The sequence below is a fragment of the Hetaerina americana genome, unplaced genomic scaffold, assembly GCF_022747635.1.
Source record: "Hetaerina americana unplaced genomic scaffold, ioHetAmer1.1.p SCAF_1, whole genome shotgun sequence".
NCBI lineage: Eukaryota > Metazoa > Arthropoda > Insecta > Odonata > Calopterygidae > Hetaerina > Hetaerina americana.
The window spans coordinates 13,208,878-13,223,384 of NW_027286069.1; the positions used below are offsets into that span (position 1 = coordinate 13,208,878).

The 14,507-nt window shown below is 34.5% G+C and overlaps 1 protein-coding gene across 1 annotated transcript in view; it reads right to left on the minus strand.

Moving 5' to 3' along the window:
* The window catches only part of Dhc36C (Dynein heavy chain at 36C), an 86,232-nt gene that overhangs the window by 41,860 nt on the left and 29,865 nt on the right, over positions 1-14,507 (minus strand). Inside the window, exons 29-35 of the mRNA XM_071585851.1 lie at positions 14,300-14,441; positions 13,054-13,308; positions 12,301-12,459; positions 7,851-8,080; positions 4,391-4,571; positions 1,457-1,684; positions 1,147-1,375 (exon numbers count right to left, since the gene is read on the minus strand). Of these exons, the coding sequence (XP_071441952.1) occupies positions 1,147-1,375; positions 1,457-1,684; positions 4,391-4,571; positions 7,851-8,080; positions 12,301-12,459; positions 13,054-13,308; positions 14,300-14,441 (1,424 nt within the window). The remainder of the gene's footprint in view (positions 1-1,146; positions 1,376-1,456; positions 1,685-4,390; positions 4,572-7,850; positions 8,081-12,300; positions 12,460-13,053; positions 13,309-14,299; positions 14,442-14,507) is intronic.

Here is a 14,507-nt window from a genome sequence, read left to right on the forward strand (position 1 = left end):
CTACTGATTACTTATAACAATTGGTAATAGCTAACGTGGTATTAGTGTAAATGGTGCCACATTATTGAGAATTCACAAAAGCATTAAATACTCATTGTATGAGTACAAGAAAATCTTATTATCTAATGTTAGTATAACATCAAAATGAGATTGGAGAAAATCAACAAGAATTTCAATTGAAAGAAGACATGACATTTTCTGCAACTGTGATAATTAATAACTATAGCGACTGAAACACATGCAATCCACATTTTGTCACTCCTGCTACGATTCATAAATGATAATGGTGTTCATTTGCTCAAATAAACTTTTATCATAAAAAATAAGCATGTACATAGATAATTATTACAGGAATGACAGTGCACCTAGAATGACTTGGGGAAAAATATGATCATGCAAATTACATTGACTAAATTTACAAGTATAAAATACATACCATAAGATCCTGTTTGCCAGCAAAATTCATAAAAATAACACAAAATTCATTAGTCACATTGCTATTATGTAAAACTGAATTTACAATTGAATAGACTGAAGGTGTATATTGGCTATAAATATCACTTCACCTTTCCTTTTTGCCTTCCACTAAAACAAATGAGATGAAAGTTCACAAGGGTCTGGATAAATAAGTCGGTACTTTTTGCAACATTGCTAATAGGATCCATTACTGACAGCCATATTATAATTGAGATATCAAATAAAATAAATGCTGAAAATGTTGAAACTGTCACCAAGATACAGTAATTAACAGCTTAGGTACAGAGAATTAATTCTATTCAAATTTCAACAAATTAGCAACTTAATTCAGTTATGAAGGTAAAAATAAATCTAAACTGCATTACTAAAGACTTGATTCTTGCATTCCATCAGATGGTTTCTAGAGAAAGATCTTTGACTTTATTGAAAACCAAACACAACATCACATAGAACATTTAGATAGCTACTTTATGGCCCAGTCATATCTTCATCAACAATGAGGATTATGTAGGTATTCACTACACAGATATTACCTTTCTTAATTAAATAAAGCTCGAAATAGGATATCAAAGGTGTTCAATTTCAAGTTTTCTGATTCTCTGACCAATATCTAACTCTAAATTCATACAATTTGAAAATGCAATACTTGGAATAGAATTTTCAAATCACCTTCAGCAGCAGTTGAAGCAGATTTAATTTTTTGGGGATCAAACTCTGGATCAATAAGTATTCTTTCACCCAACTGTTTCATCACTTTGGTGGGAATATTATCTTTGTCAAAATTAATAAGCCCATCCAGAAATTTTATGTCACCAAGAATTCTTTTGGAGGGGCCCCAATAATCTTCTATCATTCTCCCACTGCCAGAAGGATCAGGTATGCGATCAGGTTTTGTTTCCTGAAATAAAACAATTTTGTATGAGCAAGTTGCATATTTTTGGGATTAAAAGTATGTTTTCAAATATTCTGCTTAGAGAACCTTTAGAATGCAAACTGCCTCCATCACTAGTTTAATCCCCTTCGGTGGATTCTTCATCGTCTTAATAATGGTAATATCTGCTGGGGTGAGCGTGTTCAGTGCTGCTAAAGCTGACTCCATTATTGGCATGGCCTCAGATAGATCAGCGTCACATTCAGCTTTTATACCTTGGGCCACTTTGGCCTGCTCTTTTGCCACCACCTCATCGGCCATAACATTTTTCTCCACCTAAGTATTTCCATTGGCCAAAAAGTACACCCTTTAGAAAATCTATGCAGACATATTTGGAAAAAACTATAGCAGAGATAATTTAGTGATGAGATCACAGATAAATAATTTTAAACTCTTATAGCCTATTATTAATGATGATTTTAATAAAATTCTTGTTTGGAAGGTTGCCGTGTCATAAATCATAGTGAAGGTCTTCTTTGGTAATCAAAGAATGGCATGAGATAAGATAGAGGCAAAATATGACAGGATCATATATGCATAAGGAACAATGATGATACAATGGAAGCCTGGAATACCTGGAAAAACTGGATTAAACAATAGATGTAATACAAGACATTATTGAAACATTAAATTAAATGAATGAGGAAGAAATTGAAGACCAAATTGGGAGAGGAATTTGAGAGGGAACTGAACTGAAAGATGAAAGAACTTCAGGAATTGATGAAATATCAGCTAAACTAATGCAGCAGGGAAACAAACTATGAATGCATTACGCAACTAGATACTATTAACCCAAAATTTTAATTTGAAATTAGCCCAAAATTTACAAAAAAAATACCCAAATTTTAGTAGCACAACTTTGGAATATTGGAAAAACAAATGCAAAGTCAGGGACTGCTTCCACAAACAGAAACTGGGTGGCAGTCTCATGACACTTAAACATGTGAAAAAGAATGAGAAAAAATGAATGGGCTGACATACCAGTAAAAAGCTTTCTTAAATATATTTCAAAACAATTCATGCATTTGATGTAGACAGGTTAGGTTTATTTGTTCAGTTACCATATTTACAAAGAACAGATGGCTTAAGGAGAAGTGATAGTGAGTGAATAAGGTGTTATTGATAACCATAAAACAAGTAGGCAATCAATTTCAAATACTCAGGGAGTAGGAAGTATATAAGGAACAAAGAATTTTCCTTAAGTTCCCACTTCATGATGTTCAAATGAAAAACTTCATATTCCAAACATATTGGTGAACTTCTTTTCCTGAAATTTTAAGTTACTTTTTGTAATAAATACAAAATTAAGTCCGTTTTCACCAGCTTTCGGCTTTTTCTCATTTCAATAAATCCTCTTGCTAGCTATTCAGCTGGTGACAGTTCTAACCTCAAATTTGGATAAAAGTGAATGCATATTTTTGAAAATTGGTCCAATCTGTTAGGCAAGACCCATCAATTTAAAATTGCAATTTATGGGTGCCTATTTATACTGTCATTGCCCAATTTCTTTAAACCTGGATGAATAGGTTTTCATCCTGATACCCAGGTCTGCCTCCTGGGTGTTCATGTCCTCCATCATTTCTTCTCTCCATCTACCAGCTCCAACTGAGTGTAAACGCCTATTGGAACTCTTTGTGCAAATCTTGACATATCCTTGAGATAATGCATAACACCTGCAAAGGGACCCTTGCCTTTTGCTACCGTTGGCATTGCGTAAAATCACCTACCAGGCACTGACGCTCCACACATGACATCTAAATAGACTGCTATAAAATGCCGTACTCCCAGGTACAATTAAAATGAGGGAGTTTCATTTAGTTTCTATTTTTTATTAAACACCTAATTTTTTCTCTGTTCAGTAAGTCTTTTGAACAATCAGGGGTGTGCAATGTGGTTGAAAAGCTTCTCAAGACTAGGGTTATTCAAGGTTTCAGTAACAAAAGAGCATGAGCAAGCAATGAATGAGCATGTCAAATGCAAATTAAGTATGCAGAATAGGGCATTATGAATGAGAATAGAAAACATAAAATTCCTTTCCTACAATTAATAACAGGCTTTTTTGATTGTGCTAATCTAAAAATAAGAACATAATAAAGGGTATGTACATGCATATATGCAGGGTACATACATACATGTACACACCTTTTAAAGGAAAAAGGAATTACTATTCTTTTATACGAGGGTATTCTTGTACCGTACCTAATTTTAGTTTAGGATACTAAAAGCTTAAAAGAATGCTCAATGCAGTATTTGTAAAATTCATTGGTCTCTTCAATAATCTCTGAAGCCAAAAGTGCACCAAAGAAAAATTCAAAAACACTCAAATGATGGTGATTACAGAAGCTTCAGCCTTATTACCAGATGTAGAGAAATGAAAATCATGAATTTTGGGAAAGCATACAATTCCTTTAACAGAACTCCTTTTCTGATAAATTATTCCCTTACCTTCGCCAAAAGGAGCCCTAGCTCATCAATAACTAAGAGAAGTGTGGCTCCCTGATATTCTAGAGCAATATCTGTAGTATTAGTCCATTTTAGAAAAATATCAGGACACAAATACAGTATTTCTCACTAATGCTCCCTGGCAGGGTTTCTGACAAGTATTTTTCAGTCTTTGTATCTTTCAGCTAGTTTTCAGTTTTAAAAACAGACTTGCGTGATTATATTCAAAATATTCAATAATGAAGATATATGAACACAGAGAATGTAAATGATTTCAAAGATTATAATGACCCAAGAAAAACTATGGGGATATCTAGTTGGAAAATACCTTTTTAATGTGGACATCCCTCCATCAATAAAATGCAAAACAAGCAGCCGAATATTAAAGTTACTCTCACATTATGCACTATCCTACAATCATACAATACATTATCTACTGGATTATTACACCTATTTTTATGAAACAATATGGAAAGTTTTTCATTTACTTTTATGAAACAAATTCAAATGACCATGAACGTGTATTGGAATAATACTTACATCAGCCACTTGCTTTGATTCCAATTCAACCTTATTCATCATCTCTTCTACTTGATTTGAGGCAACAATCAGCTGAGGCTGCAGATCTTTCAACTCCTTTTCCATTTCAGACACCTGACTTGAAGCACTTTCTAACTTTTCAATTCCGACCTCGTATCGCCTTTTCGAAGTCATTATTTCACTAAAAAAATTTCAAGTGTCATTAAGTATATGAAAATATGAAACGAATATGTTTGTTCATCATTAAAACCCTGAGTCAGAATTTTGCAATTGGCTCATTGTTCCCCAATTTCCTCTCAAATGTTCAAAACACTCTAAAATGGGCAATATGTTTCCTTAAAAGTCTCATAAAAACTTTTTGATACAACCTTCTTCCTTTGGAAACTGCTATTTAGACCATGGTGTGCCCTTACAACTGCTTTTACAAACCTCATCCTCCTCCACCAACAATTCCCAACTCCTAAGCCCAAAGATCATTTTCACGCACCTAATAAAACAACATCCCCTCCAAAGAAACATCTGGTGAAGATGCTATAACCTTATTTTCCAAATCCATTGATCCTACATGAAAAATTTCTTCCTAACAAAGGTTTTTGTATTGCACCCACCCCCAAATCAATAATCTGATACCCTCAACTTGTAATCTAACTTCAGATGAATATCATTTTGGAATACACAACCTTCATGCCAACAACAGCCAAATTGTCACCCACATCACACACTCTTAAACTATTTAAATGCTGAAGTTTTTTTTCTAATTTTGTTTCAAAAATGGGTATTAAAACTATAAAGTATATGAATTTAGCTATGGAAGAGAAAATATACTGGATAATGATTACTAAAAACAATTATGTAGTTAGGAAAATAGTACAATTTATTCACTGAGTTGTTTGTTGTGATCAGTCAATGATCATGCTATACATAATGGGTTCAATTCAAAGTCCCATCTCCACACGAAACAAAACTTTTCCTCCGAATCCTTCAGATGAGATCTTTATCATCCCACTTCTGTTTATAACAATCAATCCTTACTTTTTTGGTTCTTTATAAGCAATATTTCCATAGCAGAATCTTTCATTCTAAAAAACTCATCCACAATTCCAATGCATCAATCACTTCAGCACACACAGGTTTCTCTGTTATGAACCTTAATACTACAGATTATATATAAATAATGTCATAAGACAGATTTTTAACACCTCTAAAGAGACATCCCTGCTGATCCACACCAAAATTTCTCATACAAATCATGTTTTAAAGACAGTGGCCCCTCTGAATGTCTACCCAACTCCATACCTCCAATTTCTCCCCATATCTCCACTTTCAACCCTTGCACCTCTCAATTCTACATTTTTCCAAAATTTTATAAAGCTGACAAACCCAGCTGACCCACTGTGTCTTTTCACAACTCCTCAACTGCATGCATTTAAACTTTTGTCAACAACTACCTTCAACTCTGACTAGTCCCTAGAGTCATACACCAAAGTCATCGTTTTCTCAAGAAATTAAATCCAATCCCCCTCACTCAGAATGAAGATATCATGGCCACTTTGATATGAACTCACTTAAGAAATCAATTCCCAATGAAGTAGGCTTCTCCTCCCTCTTATGTTTCCTTTTCAAATTACCCCTCCCCCACCAGAAGTCCCTGGCATGGATTTCCTTTTATAACTCACCAATTTAATTCTCGAATGCTTTTCATCAACAATCATTAACAGCCACTGTCACCAGATATAATGCTGTGCCATAAGAAACACGTTTAGCCTGATTCATACCTTAGTCTCCTCAGACAAATATTTCGCACCAACCATCGCTTACTTTAGCTAAGATATAGTATTTTGAATTAAAATTCCTCCTTTGGCAACAAGGTATGGCCTATATTAAAACTTCTACTTCTTCCCTCAATATCACATCCTGCTTCCCTTACCTCTACCATCTTCTCTTCCCCAATTACTTCAGTAGATACCTAAGTTTTCCTACTTCATAAAAGTTCCACACCTCAGTCCATATTCAACCCAAAAATAACAATATTCTATCTTCAATAATTGCCGTTCTCTGCAATGCATGGTTACAATGTTTATAATATGATTCTCTAAACAAATTTCTTTCCAAACTTCATGACTCACCACTTTGATTTGGTTACCAATCACCAAAATACACACAAAAAATCCTAAAACACTTATTCAGACCCAAACCTCAAACAGCATTCTTTCCATTTACAAAACATACTTCCCTTGTGGGCAGTCCCTCGAATAGAAACATTTACCCCTCCCTTATAACCACAAAACCACCACCAAACTCCTGTTTAAATACCCCTCAGTAGCACTTATGCAACCCATTAATCTTTCTATGAGACAAGATCCACCTTCCTTTGAAACTGATTGTCTACCCTCTTTAAGCATTTTATATCATCTTCTGGCTGCACTCTAAGGAAGAACAGACCCTTCAGGAGACTTCTTTCAGCATCATACATGCTTTGACTGATGATTTTTTTCAGAAGAAAAATGTTAGGGCAGTGTTGCATATTAATTCCATTGTTGATCTAAGTGAACTGAAGATATTTCAACTCACATTGGCCACTACTAATGCAATACTAGAGTCAAGTTAATGCAAATAAATGATCTTTCTTTATCCTAATATTTTCCTTTTTTCAATGTTTATTGCATTTGCTGCATCCTTGTGATAGCAATCATTGGGAAAATAACAAACTTTCTTAACAATATGGTGAAAAGAACATTGTGAACTATTACTGCACAATTATTAGCTTATCCTACTGAGGAAGTATCACGGAATTAAGAACCTAAAGGCTCATTAACAATAACAATCAAGATCATAGGAAAGTAAAATGGTACTAAACAAACAGCAAAATTACATTATCCACAGAAGTATCAGTAGGTTTCTAAGTAGCCCAAACCTCTTTAAATTACTATCTCTAAGCAAGAAGTTTGAAACAGTGCCTACTTGAATAAATGTATCTATTCAATGAGGCCAAACAGAAGAGAATATCCAATTGATGCACAACCGATGTTGCCCAAGGTACAGCACAGTTGGCACAGTGGCATGTTATTCAAGGTACCAAAATTTCTTATATTATTATTTCAGTCCTCAAATGTTGAATACTTTCTAGTATCCACAGATAGTATTTGCCCATATATGCAACAAATCTCCGGTCAAATAAAAGCATTATTACTATTAAACCCAAATGTATTATTTTCCCAAGTGAAATGCAGTGTGCACAGATATAGTAAGCACCATCAAGAAAATTAAACCAATGAAGGCATTATTTTAAATGATTAGCGTATTTGTCATATAGTGAAAATGTGCATTACAGTTCAAACACCAGGAATTATTAATGAGGATTGGGATCCTCTAAAATAGAGCCAAAGACTAGATTATCTTTTCCTCAAAAATAAAAAAGGAATGCAGGACAAATGAGCAGTGTGACTGATAAAAAACTTACCCTCTCTTTTTGGAAAGAAGTTCTTTAAATGTGGAAATAAGTTCCAAGTATGACGTCGGAGTAACATACGATTTGCGGCGCAACTTATTGAAGAACTCGACTGCCAACTCCTGAGTTGATGTATGGAAAGCCTGGCACATAATTATACAACCACTCCGTTCTTCATCACTCAATTCAACATCAGAAAGAAATCTTGTAGCAACTGCAACTAATGCATCTTCTGGCCAAGACTAGAATAAGGTTAACATAAAAAACATTAGCAAAACAACCCATTATTCTGAAATACCAGATCAAAGAAAAGAATACGGTATCCAAAAAAAACTATAGTTATCAACCTGAAGGTTGGTTTCATGGGTGAGAGTAGAACTCACGTAGTACTAAGCCCAGTGACATGTGAAATTCAAACATCAGAAAATGAGGTCCAGTTCACCGTGGTGAGAATTGCTATAGATAAGCTAAAGGTAGGCAGGTAAATAAAGGTTAGCTGAAATACATTGCTTTTTAGGAAATCATTATTGGCACTGCCACCTATGCTCCTTATGGTTTCCCAGTAAGATCTGGCACACAAGAAATCACAGAGCTTAAGTGAAGCTGAGGGGACTCAAGTCATCACCCAGACCCTCCAGTCAGTAGCCCAGCGCTCTACCCACTAAACAACTCATATTAATCTTATTGCACAAGCCATCTAGAATTTTATAACCATATAACCAAGAGCTATTTATTTTTCAACTAGGTACTTAAATTTTCCAGATTGGCATATATTGTAAAGTTAGGATTCCAGAAAATGTACAGTTTATCATGTGAACATATATCCAGCTCCATCATGCACTAGAAGTCCACCATAACACCATAGAATTTGTTGAGAAATTTGGAGAATCACTTTTCAGCCATTGCCAGTCTTGTAGCAAAAACAGAGTTTTTCTGGTAATCATGGTTAGACATTTCTATTACTTATGGTTTTTGAAAATCTCAGATTCTGAGCGAGATCATTATTCTGAATCAACCGTACGATTATCATAGGACTAGGTAAGCTAAGTTCCCAATATGCTAATGTCGTACAGCTAAGAACATCGAATACAATTATTGGAATAAGTTGCACAACATATCTAAATGAATACATATGATGAAGATCATGAAGATGGAGAAAGTTTCCATTATGGAAAAACTGACTGTATATTTTCAAGTAATTTTAAAAACTACATATTCTTCATATGCATCCAGCAGCCATTCTTATAATGTGTCAGGGACTGATTTCTATTGATAAGCATTATATTTCCACTTGTTTACCAATAATAGTTTTTGTAAAGGATTCCACTTAAACAATTTAAATACCTTTTGTTTTGAAATTTGTGATAGCATTGCTTCTGGCAAGCATATTGCTTCAGTGTGTTTGAAGGAGATGTAAGCATGGTCGTTTTGAGGAAGATTTGTCATATTATATTGTCACAATAATCTTCAAGCTGAAATATTCAATTTATTGCACTGCAGTTACACAAACAACAGCCACAGTGCTTATCACTCAATCACATCTTGCCTTAAACATGCAGGTGTATTCTACAGAAATTGATTTTGAAAAGGTCTGCTCAGATGTGGAAACAAGTTTTTCTACTGAATGATTGATAAGGTCTTCTAGCAGCCATTAACTAAAACTTTCTTCATCATTAATTTATCAGTAAAATTTTGACAGTGTTTGAGGTTAAATTACAGTTTTCAAATGACAATGTAGAAAAAACAATCAATGAGCTCTGTATCTCTTCTTTATCAATATTACCGCAGGGAATTATTTAAAAATTGAAATATGTAGTTGGAAACCTGTGAATGTGTGGTTGATGTGCTAGAGAATATTCATATACCTTGAATTAGGAACCACATGAATTAATTATACCCCATTGACAGAAATAGAACTCATGATGATGGAGACAGATTATATGTATTAAACAACACATGTTTTCTTTGGCCACAACAACTAGTAACATAATGACTCTTCCTTAGCTCTTTTTTAAGGTATACTATCCTTTAAGGTAGGTTTCGGATGGATATAGACTAACTAATACTGCATTTAAAGTCACAACAAACAAGACAACGTGACACCCTTTGTAAACCATAGAGTATACTGTTAAAGCAGTTTAACCATTCCTTTAGTTCAGTAATCTATGTTTTATTTACATTAATTCTCAACCCATATATACCACCCTCATTTTCTAATGCACTCAGCAAAGATTGTTATCCTTTGAATGACTCACTAACCAAAGTTTGATCCCTCACAAATCTGACTGGTTTTATGAATTTTTCACTGCCTTTCACTTCTATCTCCAATTCCTCCCACAGCTCTTTTACCATCTCCTCCAAGTATATGAGGAAAAGCATGGGTCATACTGGACAGCACTACTTTACAACCCCTCCTGCCTGACACTACCAATCTTGACTCTCCATCTACCACATGCACCTGAGCGTTTTGAGATTGGTTGTGGATAGGTAACCTACCCCACCAAACTTCTGTGATACATCATTAATTCTACACAATTTACCCGATGAAGCATCTTCTCAAAAGTCATTAAGCAAACAAATGCATCCCAGTTGAATTCTGTATTTCTTTTAATCGGTGAGCTCATCAATCTTATTGGATCATTTACCTGTATCTCCCCCTCCTGAACCTAAATTGATCATCCTCTATGTAATCATTTGCTCTCCTATCCATTCCCTTATCAATGACCCTAAGTACCACCTTAGCTGTATGTCAGCTGCAGCAAATAATGTGTAAATAAAGGAAGAAATTATGAAGTTGACACAATAAAAAGAAGATCAAAAGTAACAAAGTGCACTTATGGAAAAAAATGCCAGATAAATTGTGCATACCATGAGACATGAAAGGTTTTTAAGGGCCTTAACAGAGAGGGAAAGCCGAAGTTAATGAGCTATGAGGAAGGGAGCTGAAAGAATAGAGATCTCAGATGGAAGACCTTCATGGCATAAGAGATCTAACATTGAAAAATTGATCATGGCTTGAGTCAAGTTATCTTCAATTTATAACAATACAAAATAAATATATGCACAATATGTTAATTTAGGAGGATGTAGAGGCTGTAAATGTGAAACATAATACAGTCAACCAAATAATAAACAATAATAATAATGGCTACTCTTCATGCATTCATTGATGAATGAGAACCAAAAAAATAAAATGGGCAGGGAGGAAAGCAAACAGAGAAGTGCAAGCAAGACATGGTAGAAGAGGGGAGACAGCTGTAGGGAGAAATTTAAATAAGGCAGGGAAAGTGGATGCAGGAGATACTCAGGGGCAATGTATTGCTGAAAAGTGTGACAGAGGGGAGAATGTTGGGTAAGCACGGTATAGGCAGGAAAAGAGTACAGGCATTTTGAACGGGATGAAGGAAAAGGGTAGAAATGTATGTGGAGTTGAAAAATGGTTCACTTGAATATGAGGTTTAATGGGTATTTAGCATCATATTAGGCTGGGCTTAGACGTGTGGTAGTGCTTGGTCTCGGTGTCCACCCAAAGGTCACCACAACTGATGGAATACTGCTAATACAGGAAAACAGCTATTGAAATTCAACCAAAAATATTCCTGAAGTTTCCAGGATTACTCCAAAAATTCTTAGACTTCAAAAACCATCATGAAATATTCTCAAATACATTTCTTATCAGGTTCACTGTGCACTTTTCAGCAATTTGAGATAAAAAAATAGAGCATCATAGTAAAAAGTGTATCGACTAATAAGAAGACTATGTTGAAAATTAAATTAAATTTGAAGAAAAACATCTAATTTATTTGTTAGGTCAGAAACTTTTCAGACTACCCTGGTATAATAACAAAAAGTGAGTTTTAGTTAGTATATGACAAAACTAAGGTTTTTAAATGTTCCCTTTGCTTTTTGAAATTTTTCTTTATTGTTCTCAACGAAAAAAATATTTGAAATTCATTTCAAAATAACTGTTTTATATTAGTTGAAAAAATCCTTGGCATTCATCCCTGCAATTCCCTGATTACTCCCAATCATTCAAATATTCCTGATTTCTCCCAGATTTCCTAGTTTCCCCTTTGACTGGTCGCTCTGTCATGATAATGACCCTTGATGAGTAGTGTGTGACCAGCAATAATAATTGAAGTTTGAAGTATTCGCTTATCTAAGTTTCCTGAATTTTTCCTGAGCTCCTGAAACTTATACATTGAATAATATTGTTATTCTAATTCATAAGGTTTCCTTTCAGAGCAGAGCACATTGAGTATTCCAAAAGATCCAGTTCAAGAGCTGTGTTCTGTTAGATTACACATTTTCATAACAACAATTACTGTAGCCACTAAAAGAGACTAAAAATACTCTGAGGAATGGAAAAAAGACCATAACAAATATCAAAGGTATATCTTGCAGTGCTGGAGATGCAAAATTGCTATACCCCAACATACAGGTATAATCAATAAATACCAACCTGAAACCAGTTGATTGTGCAACAACTGACAAGAGCAGGAAACATTCTCAGTCGGTTTCTGAATTCATTTCCAATTGGACTCATTGCAAGGACAACATGAAGTTGCTCTTTCACAGTGGTCACAAACATATTAAACAGGGCCAAGGAAGATCCATCAGTCTGCAAAAAAAGAAAAAATATATAAATTACACCTTTCTCAATGAGTTATGAATATTCTTAAATGAAAATTACCTTCACTCTTTCTACAGACATCTCCAGGAGTTGTTTTTAAAAACTAATTGAGCATTTGACACAAATTGAAAGGAAAAAGAATATTGAATTAGTCTGTAAAAGCAAATGCATATTGCAGCATTAGAAGTGAATTATGTTGCATTACTTTTCTCATGCAGACCATGCTTAGGGGAGGGATATTACTGTAACTGGCCACTAAATGAGGCTGTCAAGAGAAATATTACTATGCCTTCATACAACTGCAGCTAAAAAGTAACTTGTGTCCATTTTTGATAGATTCAACATTTTTACCACACAGCATAATTCTAAAATTTCAACAAATTTAAAAAATCAATGAAAGAGATCTTGTTAAATAAGGAATTTTTTAAACGTATACAATTTTTAATTTTGGGTGGTTAAACTGCAGAAAGAGAAATTTCATGAAAATATGATACATTTTTGCTTGCTCCTCTTTAACAATTGTTGATGTATTACCATAAATGTTCATTTAATATATGGAGAGGACAATATATGCTATTTTACCTGTTGAGATTTATCCTTTTGCCTGTCCTTCTGCCTCATTTTCTCAATAATTTCTTGCTTCTCTTCTGTGTTGAATAAGTTTGGAACTTCCCCTGAATTAAGCAAATTATTAATGTCCTCCACAAAAGATTCATCTCTGATTTGAGAATCAGTAAAAAGAAAAACTGTGTGCTGATCTAATGAACTAGTTTTCCTTAAAAGGTTCTTCATATCTTCCCTCCAATCATGCACCCCATACTGTTTGCTGATTTCAACCTATAAAAAACAATTTGCAAAAATCTTGAGTGTCATTAATACAGCAAGCATGCAAAAAGCCTTCTTGCCAGTTCATGCATTTAAATGCAGAGGCCCTACTCATACTATAAAAATCACCATTTGGTGACTAATCTAAAGTGTAGCTACATTAATTGATGTTGGAGGTGGTAAAGTTGGAGATTGCTACATTTTCCATGATGGCAAAATGCTAGTTAAAGTTATTCAAAATATTAGCCATATCCATCAGCATTAATCTCCTGGGATTAATGATTATTTCCTCTCCTGCTATATTTGAAGCAAACCAGTAGTTGGGAATGGGAATGTGGTAGGTATGTTTTGATAACTGCTATATTTATTATTTATGGATGATAATATCACATATTAACTTCTAACATTTATCACAATTACGTTTATATTAAAGTAGCAGTAGTTTTTAAGGGGAGGCGACCGACAGCTAAGGTCATTTGCGCCATAGGGGATGGACAGGAAAGGATGAAGGGTGGAGAGAAACCCGGCGTCGGCATTAGCCTGTTCTTTACGAAAGGCGCCAAGGGGTCCGCAGTTTAACGTCCCATCCGACGGACGGCGTACTCACTCAAAGTGCCCTCCACAAAGCACCTCAAGTAGGGATCGAGATACCTCTGAAAAATATTCAACACCGCCGGGATTTGAACCCGCGCCCTCAGGGTGGGAAGCCAGTACGTTAGCCCCCGCACCATCTTGATCCCCGTAAATATTAAATAAATATCAGTTTGACAAAAAATCAACTTCCAGGGAATAAATGAATTTGTCCTAACCAAGGAAAACGTTTTTACAATTAATTAATTGAAATGTTTACCTAAATGAAATGTTTTCCACTTCAGTAATTTTAAGGAAAGTTAACTTTCAGCTAAGAAAATGTGAAATATTATTTCTAGTAAAAATTAGCATCAGAAAATTTTGATTATAATGACAATTAGGACTAGCATTTCAGCATAAAAACAACTTGTACCTGGAAAAGATCATATTCATTTATATGAGCTGCAAGACGGGTAAGAGACTGCCTTCCTGAGCCACCCACTCCAACCAGTAAGGCATTAGCTTGAGGTTGCTTAAGAATGCGACAAATTCTAGATAAATGCTCGATTGCAAATCTGAAATTAATAAAATATTACATACATGAAAACATACTTTATAGTGGCATTAGCTAAAATAAATCA